At 32.9% G+C, this 19,731-nt stretch overlaps 1 protein-coding gene across 1 annotated transcript; it reads right to left on the bottom strand.

The window, feature by feature from the left end:
- Positions 1–2,003: 2,003 nt before the first annotated feature.
- On the bottom strand, positions 2,004–11,339 carry LOC139495697 (organic cation transporter protein-like). Its single transcript, XM_071284030.1, has 10 exons — positions 11,087–11,339; positions 9,606–9,855; positions 8,108–8,211; positions 7,452–7,606; positions 6,854–7,022; positions 4,648–4,860; positions 4,114–4,340; positions 2,876–3,057; positions 2,346–2,497; positions 2,004–2,132 (listed from the first exon to the last, which is right to left on the bottom strand). The coding sequence occupies exons 1-10, from the start codon at positions 11,227–11,229 to the stop codon at positions 2,081–2,083; spliced, it is 1,647 nt and encodes a 548-aa protein (XP_071140131.1). The 5' UTR covers positions 11,230–11,339; the 3' UTR covers positions 2,004–2,080.
- Between the last annotated feature and the right edge of the window lie 8,392 nt (positions 11,340–19,731).

Below are 19,731 nucleotides of genomic sequence, written 5' to 3'. Positions count from 1 at the left end.
ATCCTAATATGACGTGCTTCTTTCGCTTTGTGAACAAACCCATGCTCTTAACCCAATAAAATTTGTTTGCACATCCGTATATTAAATTTTTCAGAATAATGAATTTTATCAAATTATCATGCACTTAATATATTTACCTTAACTTTAAAACACTTCCAAACTCTTAATTGATGCAAATGATGTTACTAATTCTTTATTATGACTGTAATGTGTTGCATTCCGAAATTGACATATTTGACCTAGATACGACAACCGTTCTTGCTGGCTGTTCAAACTCCTCCCTCTGAAAAATCACAGTGCCAGCCGTTTGCTTCTTTACAAACAAAAAAGTGAGGTTCATTGAAGATCCTACACAATCGCTTTTAAACTTATACTCATTGGACATAGAAATTACCTTAATTGTCCTATTCAGAATCGAAATAATTGATGCAAGCTATACTTAATTGTAGTTTGAACATGGGTAGGCATTATATCGTGTTATTTTAGCCCTCACTATCGCTTGGGGCATAAATAATCACGAATATAATGCCTACCCATGTTAAAACTACAATAAAGTATAGCTTGCATCAATTATTTCTTAAACACTTGTCTGTTATTGATAACTGATAGTTGAACCCTAGAAGTCTCTTTGTTTTGTGTGTGTAGTCGGTGATAGCCTAGTTTATTTTTGTAAGGAAAACAATACATTTTATAACAGATATTTTTTTGTAGATCTTTATGGTCCGCTGCAGCCTGTATAAGTGGTTTGTGTAGGCTCTTCCGTGAACCTCCCTTTTTGTTTGTAAAGAAGCAAACTGATGGCACTGTGATTTTTCAGAGGAAGGAGTTTTAACAGCCAGCATAAACGGTTGTCGTATCTAGGTGAAATATGTCAATTTTTGAATACAACACATAACAGTCTTAACAAATGAATTAGTAACATCATGTGCATCATCTAAGAGTTAAGAAGTGTTTTAAAGTTAAGAAAATATATTAAGTGCATGATAATTTGATTAAATTCATTATTTTGAAGGAGTCAATATACGCATGTGCAAACAAATTTTATCGGATTTAGAGCATGGGTTTGTTCCCAACGCGATCAAAGCAAAAGAAGCACGTAACATACGAATGATAATATATACGGAAGACTTTATTCAATACAAGGTTGATAAGACCATGAAAGTAGTATAATAATTTCATTTTACTTCCATGTTAAGACATACAATTTGTAGAATTATCAGAAATGGATTTTGAATTTGGCAGGCGTTTAAGTGGAAAATTAAAAAAAGAAGACCACAGATATTCATTTGCCTTGTGAAAAATCGAAGCACGCAAAGGACATTAAACAGAACTTTCCATTTCTAAGTAGCAGCACCTGCATACGGGGTATATATCTCCCAACTGATACGATATTCCCGTGCTTGCATTTCCTATCATGAGTTTCTTGATAGAGGGTTGCTGCTCACAAGGAAGCTATTAAACCAAGAGTTCCAAATGGTGAAGTTGAAATCATCCATTCGTAAATTTTACGGACGCCATCACGAGTTGGTTTACCGTTATGGAATAACCGTTTCACAACTGATATCGGATATGTTCCTTACGTCGTAACTACAATCTCCTTCCCTTTCATGAATGTGACCTACCGAATTAGACCATTTACCGGATTTGTTATCACATAAGCAACACGACGGGTGCCACATGTGGAACAGGATCTGCTTACCCTTCCGGAGCACCTGAGATCACCCCTAGATTTTTGGTGGGGTTCGTGTTGTTTATTCTTTAGTTTTCTATGTTGTGTCGTGTGTGCTCTTGTTTGTTTGTCCTTTTCATTATTAGCCATGGCGTTGTCAGTTTGTTTTAGATTCATGAGTTTGACCGTCCCTTTGGTATCTTTCGTCCCTCTCTTTTAAACAACATTAAATATGATAATGATCATCCTTTTTGACATTACGAGTTTAAAGATTTGTTTATCAGTTGGAATGGAATTAAAATTCCTCTTGACGAAAACATATTTGAAAAACATGAACTTATACAATCTTTATATCAATTAGTTCAAGTTGAACTAGACATTTGCTTCCTCAGTTTGAATTTACTCAGACGATTAAAGTCTAGTCTGTTCTTTCGATTCCGCCTGTTTCTTCTTGTCTATGTTCCTGAAATATATAAAAACATTTATAAATTGAAAAATGATTGATCTCTCAAAAGGAAATTCAAAGGGGCAATTAGTTTAATAATTTAGGAATAAATCTTTTGATTTTGTGAAATTATTTCGTTAGGAACTCAAGCTATTATATAACTGGCAAGTGATTGTAAAATACGAAATAGAAACACACAAAGTTATCAACAAAACACATTTGTTAATATACCTTGAGAATTGCTTTCCGTCTTCAATTGTCTCCGGAAGTTGTCTATTTAAAGTTTCAGGTAATATAAGTGTTAAAAGTGCAGCCAGTACACATGCACCCCCGAAAATAACTAACGGAACAGCCTTCCCTGTTGTACCACCAACTAAATCTGCCTACAATACCACACATAACATATTAAAATTGGTACACAATATTTTAAGCCATTTGTTTTACATAGTTACATTACATTTGCATGTTTCATGTGAATATATTTATTTGTTTGCATACAAAAATCGCGAGGCATTCCAAAATAATATTTTATTTCAATAAAAAATTTAATGTTCATGCTTATACGTGCAATTCATGACAAATGTCAAGAAACAGAACGCTGAAACATAACTCAGCTTAGCCTTAGTGTTTTAGCATTAAAAAGTACTTATAAGAATACAATCGTTTGTTTATTTTTTTTTTTTTAAGAATTCAATCGTTCGTTTAAAATTTTAAAGTATTGTGAAAGATATGACCATGCACAGCAGAAAATAGACACTTACAGTATCTGCTATGTATGGGGAAATCATTCCACCAACACGTGCCCAAACGGAACTTGATCCCATGCCAGCATTACGGATCACGGTAGGGAACACTTCTGCTGAGATAATGTAGATGGTGGCAAATCCTGCTGTCGAAAATAATTTTCCAAGCAAGGCTAGTGTCGTAGTTAATGGCTGAAGATCTTTAAAGAAGCATACAAGCACTATATTTACACTTAATCCACTGGATGTGTACGCAATGATTAATAATACCTCTGTATTAAGATCAGCTCATTGTTCTATTGCTCGAAGCCAACGGTTGAGGGAAATAGAACAATGAGTTGATCTTCATACAGAGGGAAATACATTTTGATCTATTGCACTGTCACACATTCAATAACTCTTTTATTACCTAATACATACTGAGTCAGTTCTAACAAATTCTTAGAACGTTTAAAAGACCCAATTACATTGGACAACCTGAATACCTCTCAACTAATCAGATTTCCGAATAAGAGGTCATAACAGGTCAATGCAATAGACCTCACACAGGCGCAATAGAACGATAATTTCCAGTGCAATAGACCATGGAACAAAAAAATGGCAGAAAAATAGCAAATAATATAGAAATATTTATAAAACAGTAACATACTCTTTATTTGGTAATAATTATGTTTGGTATATCATGTTTTCTTATTGTTTGAAATTTGATCGTGAAAAAGTTTTTAACTGCGGGTACTCTTAAATTGGAACTTTGAGATTTTGTTTCTCTTTGATTTGTTTTCTGTTATGCTTTTTGTGCTGATCAAACTCTTTCAAATTCATTTTTACATTTTGTTTGTTGTGTGACTATCTGCATCATTGCATGTTTGTTTCTGCTGCATAGTGCCTCCCTTGCAAAAAATCTGTATGAACATGGAACTTACGAACAGAAGAAAATCAGTTAAAAAGAAATGTCGATATCGTATGGATATCATCGAAGTGTAGAAACATATGGACCAGAAAAAAAATATACGGTTTACAGAATAGAAGATAATGAGAAAAAATTACAGCATAAAAAACCATCAAATAAAGGATAGAGAAAAATAGGTCAAAATAAAGATAAGAAATAATATAGTTCCAAGATAGAAAGAATATTGATTAATATGCCCCCAAAAAAAATAGAATTAAAAAAAATGGCAAACTAATATTTAAGAATTTACAATTGAAAGACCCCATCAAGACCATCATACACCTCGAGACATCAAACCAATGTATACCTTTTCCTGCGTAGTTTGCTGTAAATATAGTACTTAGGCAAGCCAATCCACCAACACCCATATAAATGAAATGACTCCTTCTACGACCAATTCTTCCCAACATCAACAGTGGTAGAAATTGACCTGGATATTCTACGAGTACACTCAGCATAAAATTGATATAATAATCTCCGTACAAGATTCCAGTGTTTAGTGACAATCCATAGAATACCATAGACACTACCATCCTATCAGGACAAAAAAAAAATTCAGGCAATATACGAAATAGCAAAAGTTGTCATTACCTTATACTTATTCTTATAAACTGATTAATAAGGCATACGCAAGTAACAGTTTTATCGACCGATATTATGACATTTGTACCTGAGCCATCTAAGCATGCTACAAATTTGTTCTACACAGTGTTATCGTAAAATATCAACAACGGGTCAAAATGTTAGCATTTTTGGCGAGCGAATGATACATTTGAACCGGTATTTTACCAATAATAAATCTATTTAATCGTGTGCTAATAATACAAGTATGTTTACCTACCAGTTAAAAAAGATGATTACTGTCCTGCAGGCTAGAGTCTTGTCTGAAAATAATAGCCAGACTCTTCCTGATTCTTTATTATCAGGTGTCAATTCATCTAACATTTTGTCTGGAAAGGTTGTTTTATTTACCACTGCAGCATGTTGAAGTAAAGCTTTTGCCTCCGCCATCCTTCCCTTACTGCACAGCCATCTTGGAGATTCGGGAATAAACCTGACGAAAGTTTTTATAGATATAAGATGCACATTTCGCCAATCAATGTCTCTTCAGTGATGTTAAAAGACAAAATTTTGAAAATCTAAAGCTTATTTAAAGATGAAAGGCTATAAACTAAAACTGGATCTTTCATCACTGTATTGGATACCTAAACTACATAAGTGTCCTTACAAACAACGGTATATTGCTGGGTCTTCCAAGTTTTCCACGAAACCTCTTTCTAAATTATAAACATCTATTTTATCAGCAATCAAAGATGGGCTTCAAAGTGATTGTGAAACTGCCTATTCTAGAGGTGGCGTGAATCAGTTGTGGATACTTAAAATTTCCAAAGATCTTTTAGAGTACATACAATCTAACTCTCTTTCATCTTGTAATAGTATTAAAAAATTTGACTTTTCTATACTTTACACAAGTATTCCACATTCCAAACTAAAAGACAATTTGAAAGAGTTGGTATTCATTTGCTTTGTTTCATAAACAAGAATGGCCAAAGTAGATACAAGTATCTTGTCTTAGGGAGGGATATACCCTAATTTGTAAAGAATCACTCTGATTCAAACAAAAAGTTCTCTCAAACTGACATTATCAAGATGCTAGATTTCGTGATTGACAACATATTTGTTACGCTCGGAGGAGGTGTTTTTCGACAGATTGTCGGCATTCCAATGGGAAGAAATTGTGCCCCTCTTCTCGTTTCTTTATTATTATGAGGCTGACTTCATACAGGAACTTCTGAGGAAGAAAGATAAAAAGTTAGCAATATCCTTTAACTCTACTTTCGGCTATATAGATGATGTTCTTTCACTAAATAATTCAAAATTTGGTGACTATGTTGAACGCATCTATCCTATCGAACTAGAGATAAAGGATACTACATATACAGTTAAGTCGGCCTCATATCTTGACTTACATCTAGAAATTGACAATGAAGGTCGGTTGAAAACAAAACTTTAGGACAAAAGAGATGATTTCAGCTTTCCAGTAGTGAACTTTCCATTTCTAAGTAGCAACATTCCAGCAGCACATGCATACGGGGTATATATCATCCAATTGATACGATATTCTAATGCATGCATTTCCTATCATGATTTTCTCGATAGAGGGTTGCTGCTCACAAGGAAGCTATTAAACCAATAGTTCTAAATGGTGAAGTTGAAATCATCCCTTCGTAAATTTTACGGACGCCATCACAAGTTTGTTGACCGTTATGGATTAACCGTTTCACAAATGATATCGGATATGTTCCCTTACGTCGTAACTACAATCCCCTTCCATTTCATGAATGTAACCTACCGAATTATACTATTTACCGGATTTGTTATCACATAAGCAACACGACGAGTGCCACATGTGGAGCAGGATCTGCTTAACCTTACGGAGCAGGTGAGATCACCCCTAGTTTTTGGTGGGGTTCGTGTTGCTTATTCTTTGGGTTTCTATATTGTGTCATACGTACTATGGTTTGTCTGTTTTTCTTTTTTCATTTTTAGCCATGGCGTTGTCAGTTTAGTTTCGATTTATGAGTTTGACTGTCCCCCTGGTATCTTTCGTCTCTCTTTTAATCAGAGCTTTGTATGAGGGAGATCAATTCTTTTATTTTAAAACTTTCCAACATTTTGTAACAGTAAATTTTAAAAACACAAAATTAATATTTTCATGCTAATACCGAAGTAACGGCTACTGAGCTGGTGATACCCTTGGAAAATATCAATCCACCAGCAGAGGCATCAACCCAATGATGGAATAACATAAATGGTACATTTTTTCTGTAACAAAAATTAAGCGTGTTGCCTTTATCTCTTTATAGTTATTTTGTTTTACAACAAGAAACCCCTATATATGATTTGTTATCCCTTGATCTATCTGCAAAATCAACTTAAAAAAAAATATGAACGTATCTACATATAAATCTGTACATAACATTTTTTCCCCCAAAAGGAACAGATGACATTAACAAGGATCTGATATTCTGGTTTGATAAACATACCACCATATAATCAAATATAGACCAGTAGGTATCGCAGTTGCAATTATAATCCAGTTCCATGTTCTTATAAAATAGGACTCGAGAATGTAAAGCAGAACTCCTCCTGGTGTAAATGTTGCTATGAAAATGCCAACAAATGTCCTCTTTGAAGGTCCTGTCCACTCCATGCCTACAACATTTATTTAAATCTAATTACTAATTTTATAAACAAAAAATGTTTTATACCGACTTTCTCTGGCGACATACATAAATAACGGGTCGTTAGTTTTCTCGTTTAAATTGTTTTACATTGTCATTTCGGGGCCTTTTAAAGGTAATTATGCGGTAAGGGCTTTACTCATTATTGCCGAGTCAATTTGGTCTCTTGTAGAGAGTTGTCTTATTGGCAATCATACCACGTATTCTCTTTTTTTATTGTTCGTTGTTTATTTAAAAGCGATTGCTGTGCTTATTTGAATATAATCATGTAATTTTGATTTATTGGTTGTTTTTCCAGACTATAGAATGTCATTGGTTTCGGGGTATTCTTTCACTCACATTAGAAAATAATGTTATACTATATGTAGGATATACAATGTCAGTAAATTCAATCACGTACCTATAACAAAAGTTGTTATATACATTCCAACGACGCCGACGCCGGTAAAGAATCTTACAATTATAAACATTGTATAATTTACAGACCATGCTAAAGTCATACAGGAACCAAACAGTGTCAACACAGCCAACAACAATGTTTTTCGTCTACCAATTCTAAAATTACATATCTCACTATAGTAGAGCATTGGAAAAACAAATATAGACATTTAATCATTTATTACAGTGGTACAAAAAAGTGTGTTTGCTACGTTATTAGTGCATTGCAAATAACACATTGATGATCAATATTTTTACGAAAAGACGAAATATATCAGTGTAAATAATCTTTGTATGTTTTATGCATGTGAGATACATTATCTGTTTTGTAAGATTATATACTCTATATAGATGTGCTATTCGAAACAGGACTCAATCTGATCGATATACAGAAAAATAATCATGTAAAAACAAAAGGTGCATCGGTTAATATTTTAAAGAATTCGTTAATATTGACTTTAATAAATGAAATCATACCATACCACACACGCCTTGTATGACCCCGAAACAGAATATGACAGATGTCTAAACTAAACCTCATCAGCGTAGACTGAATGAAATAAAGATTAAAACCAGATACATTCAAATTTAAATATTTAAACAAGTTAATATGCTTACAAATCCGACAACAGTCCAAACGTGAATGACCCAACAAGAGTTCCTGCAAACAAGACCGTCTTTGAAACTGACACTTTATATTTGTTGTCACATACCAAGTTTTCCTGTAAAACCCATAGAACATGACCAATTAGACCAAATGTATGGAACAGTTTTGCATAATAAACTTTCGTTACATCAATAATACTTCTGTTGGGTCATCAATGCTCTTTATCTTTATTTGGCTTTATTTAGTATTTTGACCTGATCGTCACTGATGATTCTGTGTAGCCGAAACGCGCGTCTGGCGGATTAAATTATAAGCCTGGTAAATTTAATATGTATGAGGAAGTCGTTATGTTCTACTGTATTGGTAATTTGTGTATTTCATTGTCCTGAATGTTCTTCCATTTATTAGTATTGTAGTCCTGTCATGTAATGTTGTTATCTAAGTGTTATATTTAACGTTGCCATTAAAGCGAGATGTTTAGCTAGCCACAAAACCAGGATCAATCCAACATTTTTTCTTAAATGTCCTGTACTAAGTCAGGAAAATTGCGATTGTTATCTTTTAGTTCGTTTCTGTGTGTGTTGCATTGTCCTTGTTTTCTTTGTGTCGCACTTTAGTATTTTTGTTGTTTCGTTGTTTTCCTCTTATACTTGATGTTTCTAGCAGTTTTTGCTTGTAACCCGGATTTGATTTTTCTCATTCGATTTATGACTTTTGAACAGCGGTATACTACTGTAGCCTTTATTTAAGCCGTAAAATATTTAGTTAAATTCCCATTTTCAGAGCAGCAAACATTATCGTTACACGACTAGTCGTAGGGCAAGGTATGTACCAGGGTAACGAGTGTTTAACGAATCGTCGGTATATTTTCAAATAAAATCGATATTACTCACATTTTGTGTGTGGCTGTGTGTTTTAAAAGAGCACCTGAAGTTAGTAAATAATTAAACATGGTTTGTATACAGCCATGCGACTAAAGCAGAACAACCTGGTTATACATGTACGGTTAACGGGTTCAGCAATATAACAGGACAAGTCGTTATGAGTTTATTGAAATCTTTTCAGAATGATAAGGTAGGAAGATAACAAAAAAGATCATCTTACTTTTACAACAAAGGTGTAATCAAGCACATCGTTACTGTAGACCCACGACGAACATTTTGTTAGACTGGCATTGATTGGTTGGCTGCTATAGTCATCCAACGCAGAGTTTGATTGGTCTATAGGCAAAACAAACATTCGATAATTTAATGATATTTCTGAAATCAAGATTACTCGCATCATTTTAAAGATATTATCATTTGCATTTTAATCACCGAGCACCAGACAGTTAGTGACTATTTGTTTTACATAGTTTGTCTTCAGCTAGGAGACAAAAACAGAAAAAGCTGATTATCCAAAGAAAGGCGGGTTCAGCGTAATCACAATTTAAGCCGTTAGGCCCTTGTGGACTTATTGCGTATACTGAAGGTAGATTACAATTAGAAATAAAAATACACTGGATCTTACTTTTACAACAAAAGTGTAATCAAAGACATCGTTACTGTATACCCACGACGAACATTTCACTAAACTGGCATTGATTGAATGGCTGTTATTTTCATCGAACACAGTATTTGATTGGTCAATTTGGTAAACATGGCACTGGTCGTACTTTTTGTCGTCTTCATTGGATAAAGGTATGTACATCTGAATCATATTATGATGTAATGTTCCTTGTACATTGTACGTATCATTTGCAAATCCTGGAATTCTGCATCTGCATGTGAGAAATAAAACCGTAACTATGTTTCTTTTAATTGCATTTCCAGACCATGCAACAATAAAAGTTCGGAATAATTGGTCGACATTTCAATTTACTACAAATCATTTTTTTTGCATCTGGAATTATTGAACTCTTTTGGATGACATATGTTTTTCTTTTCGTTTTCTATAGATCTAAGTCGTTAATCGATCAGAATTCATCATTACGATATATTATTCTAATTTCACCAGAACATAATAAAGAAGTATTTCTATCCGCCTGTAGTGCATTTGTTTTCTAGATACTTTTTTAAAACTTTTAGTCTATTCAAGACGTCTTCACAATAAATCCTTTTGATGTGTATTAATTGATATTCTAGTCACTTATGAGTGTGGGTTTAAACAAGGTTACATTTACAGCGGGACTCTCAGACTGTTACTACGTATCTTTTACCTCTGTTTAATATAAAAAAGAAGATGTGGTGTGATTGCCAATGAGACAACTATTCAGAAAGGACCAAAATGACACAGACATTAACAACTATAGGTCACCGTACAGCCTTCAACAATGAGCAAAGCCCATACCGCATAGTCAGCTATAAAATCAACAATTCAAACGAGAAAACTAACGGCCTTATTTATACAAAAAAATGAACGAAAAACAAATATGTAAAATATATCGTGTTGGTGTTAGATTATTGTTCAAAGTTATGGAGAGGGTTCATTGCTTTCAAATTATTCAACGTCGTCACATCTTAATATGTCTAGCTTGAGTCAGGAGAATGTAATTCAGTGATAATTATTGGTTGCTGTCTGTCATAACATTGGGGTTTCCTTTTTTGATGTCAAACAAATCAGGCAGTTCGGTTATCCGTTGACATGTAAACACTTCGTCATGTCGGAGTCATTTATATCTACTATATCATGCTTGTGGTATATGTCCTTATATTTTTCAATGATGGATTGTTTGCCTGCGAGAGAGCTCTTCACATATTTATTATATAGCTTTCTGTTCGATGTGATCCAATGCCCTGTTTTGAAGTCCGTTCTTTGACTTATAATGAACTACTTTTACCAATTTTGACATGGATAGATAGTTGTCCCATTTGCATTCATACCATGTTCTTATATCTATATACGGTATGACTATGTTACTAATAATGCACAAGTAGAATTATTATTATATTTCAAATTATTTGCCCTAAATAATATTGTTTATATTATATGCTCCAATGCGTTTATCTTACCTGTGGTCAGGAATTCCTAAAATAAACACAGAGAAAGCCGTAACAGCTGGTGTTAACATCCAGGCTACTGTTAACAAAACAAATTTCCTTTTCTGGTATGTGCCAAAATCTCCAATTTCAGACAATATATCATCGAACTTCATTTTGAATATAGATTTTAAATCAACATAACAATGAATATTCCTTCTAAACTTTACCTAGTTAAAAAACCACAAAACTTAGTGTTTGTGAAATGTTTTTGATAACCTTAACCTATATATGATGTAACTTCTAGTGCATCTGTTAAAGTGATCAATAAATTGCATATCTTAAACATTATAAGTAGTGTCAACAGAGACACAAACTACCTTTTAGTTAGGTAGAACCGGAGAAAACGTATTTAATTATATGTGTTCACTATATGATGTAAGTTCTAGTACAACTGTTAAAGTGATCAATAAATTATATTTTTAAACTGTTGGTAGTGTCATCGGAGACGTAAACCACCTTTGAATTGGAATAGACCAGAGAACGAGATTGGGTAAAATAATTGTTATGCCCCATTTATGGGCATTATGTTTTCTGGTCTGTGCGTTCGATCGTTAGTTTGTTCGTCCGTCTATCCCACTCCAGGATAATGTTTTTGGTCGAGGTAGTTTTTGATGAAGTCGAAGTCCAATAAACTTGAAAGTTAGTAAACATGTTCCCTTTGATATGATCTTTCTAATTTAATGCCAAATTAGAGATTTTATCCCATTTTCACGGTCCACTAAACACACTAAATGATAGTGCGGCTGGGGCATTCGTGAACTTGGGACACATTCTTGTTTTCTTTTTATGTTACACTAATATATAGCTTAGACTGAAATCAAAGTTACATCTGTGATTTGCTATATAATTAGGTGAATAGTATTTAAACAGACGGTGTCTATTATACTGTGATCTTTATTTGTGGATGTGTTATGTACTTATTTGGATAAGTCAATAATAGCAGAAACATAAAACAAATCAGTAAAAACTAGATAGACCGACTTTGAGCACTTTATGTTAAAGAAAATTGAAAAAAAAAATTAAGAACACGAAATGTTTCATGTGTGTCGTCAAGTGATAGGTTTTCAATAAACCTGCTTCGAGTTCAACCACACAATCGAAATGAATTCAAAAGAATCCAAATCTTGTTGTTATTGATTAGATATATACTAAAGCCTATGTACCGATTTGGAGGATATTTGATTTCACTGATAAAGGAGATAGGTAGTCAATCTTTTAAAGTTATTTTTTATCATTAAGGTAAAATTCAAATAAATTTGCCAAATGCGCAAAAACATATATATTGCAAACCGATTGTGGCGCAAATGAATGTAAGTTTTGAACAACCGTAAATCGGTCATGGAAACTTGGGAAAGCATCTTGACACTTGGGTTCCCTCAAGGACTAAGACGTCCAAAAAATTAGCAGTGACCTCATAAGCCAGGTCAAGAAGAATATTATATGTATCATACAATTTACATAAGAAAATGTCTGTACCAAGTCCGGAAAACATAGTCTTTGCCCATTCGTTTGATGTGTTTTATATTTTGATTTTCCCATTTGATAAGGGACTTTTCGTTTTAATTTTCCTTTGAGTTCAGTATTTCAATGATTTTACCTTTCAGTATCGTAAACATAAATAGTAGTTTATAATTCATAAATAACGAAAAAGTAATATGATTTACATTTCACTCATAGTTCACCAAAAGTAGAGTACAAACATGATCGACATATCACAAGCAGACGTGTACATAATGCTAATTTCCTACCACCAATCTATCAAATCTATCAAGCAATAAAGTAACGTTATTTTTGAATGCATATCTTAAATATGTTAAAGGAAATGCCAAACCATTAGGTTACGTCTTTACACAATATTTACAAATAACTGTGCTGCAAAAGTTAAAAGATGAACAGCATTTACATTCTTTTTCTGTCTATGCGAACATAAACAAATCATATAGTCCAATCTATGATCATCTATGATTACGTTTAAGACATTTTGTAAACAACTGTTTATACAGTTTTGACTTTTTATTCGAGCGTCACTGATAAGCCTTTTTCTAGACGAAATGCGTATCTAAGGTTCACAATTTTTATCCTAATATTTTAAAAGTAATATCACAAAAAACAAATACCTAACTTCAAGGAAAATTTAAAACGAGAAGTCCCTAATGAATTAATTTTTTACTGATCTTGGTCCATCTGCATTGATTTTTTTAATAATTTTAATCAATATTTTTCTCATTTTATCCCTTTTTCATTTCATTTTATACTATGATTTCTCGTTTATGTCTATGCATTTGATCTTGCTCTTTTTGCAGGTAATTCACTCAGATTTTCTTTTTTGTTAAACGATTCATAAGATTTGATTTCCAAGACAGGGGTATTGTGCCAAAAAAATAGAGAGAAAAAATAAAAATATTCTAGTCTTGACAGATGACTAAAAATAATGTACATAAATACTTGTGAGCAACAAAAGCTTTTTACAGTTTCAATATATATTGAGTTTATTTTTGCTCACAAAATACCATGGCCATCACAAAACCAATTCTATCTATGATTATATATGTCAATAGGGAATAGCTGAAAACAGAGAAAAAATACCAATAGATTGTCACAAGTTTCAGATAATCTATCTATTACAAGTATCTGCTACAATGTAATCTATTGATATATAAGGAGTAAGTGCTAAAGTTTCATAATATAAAAAGCAGCATGATGTATTAATCTGCAATGACAATATATAAGTTGCTACGGCAATATGTAGTACAGAAGATATTCATAGCTACATGTATATGACAATAATGGTTATAAAATATTGAAAAATAAATAGTAACTGTTTTAGTTTATTGATAAAAAAATCCATGTTAGTACCGATTCAAAACAATATACAAATATCTTATTACAGTGTTATTAGACATGTTCAATTAATGTTTACAATTAGAAATTAAAATTTGAAAGTTCAGAATTGCGAACTTTAATAAGGGATCATCACAAAACATATAACAAGTCTCAATTGGCCAATAAATTCTGTTTCTGTTATAAAAGTATAAAAAGTAACAATAGCATGCAGTCATGGAAACACAAATGAAAAATATACTGTATATGTTATTATTTAAACCCCGTAAAGATAATATCATGATTTTCTATGGCCTTAGTTTAAACATATTTAATTATAGTGGATTGGGAAACAAGTTTGCAACTTATATTAATCCCTTTCCACTTTGCGGGTGCGAGTGATGCCTTGAAGCAGCTTTAGCCTGCTCTTTTTCGAAATCTACAAGGGTGTCTTTAACTTGCAGGAGATATGGCTCTCTCTTGCCTTGGCGTGTATTGTTCGTCTAGGTTCGACTAGTACCAATTGAATAAACAGTTATACAACACTCGCTGTAGCAAATTAACAGTTTGCCAGTTTTCTTGTTGAAATTGATGACGTTTATAGATTCCATACTTTCGAAATTAGATGTTATATACGTATAATTGGAACCACCTGGAGCAATGTGAAGAACATGGTTACTTGAACAAACTGCATACAAACCGCCATCTTTGGCAATTGTACAGGAGCACACAACTTCGGGCAGTGCTAATTTATTAACATTAACGCCTTTAAAGTTAAACACACTAAGTCCCCTAATATCACCGTGAACAACATAAATATATTCTTTTGTTGCACGTAGAAAACTACATTTACTAACATCCACCTGTATGTATTTCAGTTTCTGCCCATCTAAATCCTGTAATATTACATTTGGGTATTTGTATAATAACAAATTATAGTCTAAATTTGTGACAGCTTGGATATCTGGTAAAATGTCCATACTCTTATTTCTTTTGTCATCAGAACGACAATTATATACTATTTTCAACTGATTCGATTTGTGAACAGCGAAGCCAGATTCTTTTATAGGAATAATGAATTTAAGATCGCAATATTTGGATATGGTTGTGATAAAAGATAAATATTTGTCGAAGATCTTTATTTCAATGAAACTTTTAGCGTTTTTTGTAAGTAAAACAATATTCCCATTATTCATAGCCAAACCATCAAAAATTTGCGGCTGACTCTTTTCCGACTTCAGGTTTATCTTTAACCTCCTTATTTCTACAAAATATGAATGTAAAACATAACAAAGTTGAATAAAAAAAAAATATTAAGAATCATCAAAATATATTTTTAAAAATGAAAAACAAATATTACAACAAAAGCATTTTTCAAAGTTTTAAATTTTTTTTGTCTGTATGTCAACTGTTGAAATATATGATAAAAAGACCATAACATGTAATTTTCCATACCAGACCCCTCATCAGCCCATGTTCAAAATCATCCCTCGAGCCTGTCGGCTCTCGAACTGATACCATGACCTAAAGCTGATAAGGAGTCTAATATGAAAAATGCCATGTTATAATCTATATTTATTTTACGTGTATATGGGTTCTATTTAGTTATTAAACTTATACAAGACCTGTTGGTGACCTTCTGCTGTTGTCTGTTCTATGGTAGGGTTGTTGTCTCTTTGACGCATTCCCCTTTTCCATTCTCCATTTTACATTCTAGTAGACATGCTACGAAAAGGTATATTCACGACGCTGAGGTTGACAAATTACACTTTAAATGTGGGAACTGTGTCACAACACCAAATATATTACCTGTGTATACATAAGATTTTATTTAAAAACTGCATTGATCCTTTCGCAGGCAATTCCGTATGGAACGAATAATCAATAACATTTATACGATAAGAAATATACGCAATAGATATTAATAATTTCCACTATACTTTTAAGGAACTATAATAATACTGCAAAAAAATGGGGGACGTTCATGTTAATGCAGTAGAAGTGCGGGTCAACGGAGACACGGGGTACACACGTGTGTGAATTCTTTGGCGAGCCCTTACATTTATATCTTAAAACCACCTTATGCAGATATTTTGTATTTCATAAATTCCTGAAACATTTGTGGAAATTCGTCAACCGTTTCATAAGAAAAAAAATCCTAAAATTTAACTTGCTTACTATGTATAATATATGATTATCAATCTAGAATTGAATGAACTTGTATAACCCCAGCCCCCCCTTTTTCTAGACCACCCACTCCTACGCGCGTACACCTTTTATGTCTTATGCCAGGTTTTAGCCAGCAATGATATCACAAAAGCAATTTGATTTAAATTTTACCTATTTAAATCCATAATCAATGTTTTGACACCGTCCCAAAATTTAAAGTCTAATTTGTCAACCTCAGCGTCGAGAATATACCTTTCCGTAACATGTCTAGTAACATGCTGATTAATTTGATATAATGTTTACATATCTGTTTCATTTCGAATTTTATGAAATATGATTTCAAACACACGGTACATCGGGGAAAAGTGAATTAAACAAATCGTGTATTTGTTCCAGACCGTATGAGTATTTGGACCGTACGCGTACGGTCTGGACCGTATGCGTACTTTTTCAAACTTCGCATACGGTCGGACCGGACCGTACACGTACGGTCTGACCAATATAAAGAAGTTGGTCAAGTTAATTAAATACAAATGTATAAAACAGATAAACATAACTTCTATCTCAAATTAATATAAAAAGTTCAATAGTAATTGAAAAACAACTTTTAATATTCTGACTATTTAAAACAAATCACGCTTATTTAATCTGTTAATCTCCTGTATTTAGTATGTCAGTAAATCATTAATTGCAGCCCATTATGCTCATTAAAATTGAAGTTATCAGAAGTAAACATAATGTTGGGAGAAATACATGTAGTTTAAGAATATTTATGAACTTTACAAAAAAATCATATACAAAGGAACATGTATGAACAAAACATGTTAATGTAAAAACAAAATGACGTTCTTTATGGAAGCCAGTGTCACCTTGGGGCTTGGGCTAGTGTAACGAAATAAGATTCACGGGGATACAAATAAACAAATATTTAATTTCATTTTTTTGCTTATTGAAATTCAGAAAAAAAAACCCGAAGAATTCTATGTATCTGGGTCGAATAGGCTTTCGAAAACTAAATTTTATGTTAACTTTTAATTGGCATTTCATCCTTTTTAACCTTTTTAGAAGATATTTGAGCTTCACACGAAGCAGATATAAGCAATTATAGGCAGCCGTATTTGTTATATTAGTTCAACAATTACTTTTGGGGAAATGTTGTCATCATTAATAAACTGAACAATTAAAACATGATATTTAGCCCAATACATCTGCTTTCAAATTGTTTAATCTACTGTAATTAAAAGTATGTTTGGAATAAAAAAAAACATTTTAAGCGTTTCATAAAAAATAAAAAGATATACTAACCATACATTTTCGTTGTCGTATTTTCTTCTGACGTCGTATTAACTTCTCCTGTCGTATAAGATTCTGGCGCCGTATTTATTTTAGACTTTGAATGTACCTCTGACGTCGTACATGTATATAATTCTGTCATCGTATTCTCTTTTGGTGTCGTCTTTACTTCTGACATAAGTAATATTTCAGTCATCAAATTGGAAATTTCTGAACGAAGGAACTTTTCATTTCGAATTAAGGACTTCAGTATGTCAGCTAGGAAAGCCAGGTCACCTGTTGAACATGCTTTTATTCTAATTGTACCAAATTGTGTTGTCATCTCTTGTCTTATATTTTCTATTGCTTCTTTAATTGACAACAAGTTCCAATTATCCGGGACATCTAAATGTATTAGAACAGGGACTGTTTCAAATTCTTAAATAAAAAAAGCATTGTTTATTAATATATAGAATAAATAGCATGTTTCTATTTTTATGATATTATATTAAATTCACAATGCACAAAATGATCACTAACTTTTTAGATTTTATCATTACCCGTTCTTTCGGTTCCCAAGCAAGTATGATAACATGAAAAATGTCATTAAAAAACTTTAATCAACAATATTTATATATATATATATACAACTCGTCTAAACATCAACCCAACAATGTAAGATCTGTAAATAATAATACAGAATAATTTGAAATTTTATATTAATAACGAAGAGATAGAAATTGTTAAGAACTATAAATACCTTGGTGTAATATTCTCTAGAAATGCATCTTTTTTGCGACTAGAAATATCTTAGAGATCAAGCTACTAGAGCTATGTATTGTGTCATTAAGAAGTGTAGACCAAACCATCTATCTATAGAATGCCAGCTCGATATGTTTGACAAAGCTATTTTACCTATACTCTTATATGGGGCCGAAATCTGGGGATACGAAAATCTTGACATTTTGGAAAGGGTACAATTGAGTTTTTGTAAGCATGTTTTATGGTTAAAAAGATCGACTCCAAATTTTATGGTTTACGGGGAATTGGGAAGATATCCGATTTCTTTATACGTTAAATTACGGATGATCAAATGTCGGTGCAATCTTCTTGATAACACACTTGATAACAAGATTTCGTCATTGTTATACAAGTTGACATATATTAATTATAATAAGTATGGACCCAAAAGTATAACTTAAATGCAAATCTTGGAAAGTTGTAAAAGGTCATTTGAATCCCGAGCTTCTTTTTAGACGTGCACTATCTGTAACTAAATGTAGATGACGTATATGTGGAAACTGTTTTGTCCTTTCCAATTTGTCCCATTCCCACTGCATTATTTAATGACGATGGAACTATAAGGAAGACACATAAGTCTGATCTTGTCCATAAATTGGAAAATTTGGTAGGATCAGTCCTTAACATTCCTCCATTCGACCACAGTGCCACCGTACTAATAAGAGATGGCATGAACTTAGTTCAGTCATTTGATGTTAAAGGGATGTCCACATTTGGAGACTTGGCCAAATCTTATATTATGCAGGTACAATCATGCTTCCGATCGCTATGACACTGAACATTCCATAAAATCTGCAGAGCGATATAGACGATCGGCAACAACAACTACGCAAAACGTTTATCATATCGCTGAAAGCCGAACTGTTCCAGACTGGAAAAAATTTCTATCAAGTAACCAAAAGAAGCAAGCTCTGATTACTTTCCTTGGTGATTATCTGAGCAGCACTTTGTCTAATATGTTCCAGGAGGAAAAGAAAAGTTTATTTCTTGCCGGTGCATTTTCCAATCCAGAGATAGTGCGACAAATCTTTAATGAGCATGTAATCATCTACCAGACCTTTTCTGTTCGCACGTAGAAGCAGATACAAGAAGCTTGCTTCATGTTATACACTCTGATAAAATCTTTCAGCAGTTGAATAGAAGGGGACGAATCATAGTAAAGTGTTCCGATACAGATGTTTTTGTGCTCTGTGTTCATTATTTCGTGGTTCCTGTGTCGACTGAACAAATGTGGTTTTTGACGGGGTCAACTAATTCTCTTAGGGACTGTAGAAGGTACATACCAATCCATGAGTTAAGTACATCTCTTTCACCTTTACTAGCTAACATTATCCCTGCAGTTCATGCTTTAACTGGTTGTGATACCACTTCCGCTATATTTGGGTTTGGCAAAAAGACTGTATTCAAGTTGATAGGAAAATCTCCGAGTAAGTTTAAAAATCTCCAAAACTTTGACACGATTGATTTTTCCACATCGTTGTCAGTAGCCAGAGAGCTTATTTCAAGCTTGCATGACCCAGAAGACAAATTCGCTTCATCTCATGTTGACTTAA

This window comes from Mytilus edulis, chromosome 11 (genome assembly GCF_963676685.1).
Source record: "Mytilus edulis chromosome 11, xbMytEdul2.2, whole genome shotgun sequence".
NCBI classification, from domain to species: Eukaryota; Metazoa; Mollusca; class Bivalvia; order Mytilida; family Mytilidae; genus Mytilus; species Mytilus edulis.
Note: the sequence above shows the minus strand (reverse complement) of the source record. Positions and strands in the feature narration are given on the sequence as shown.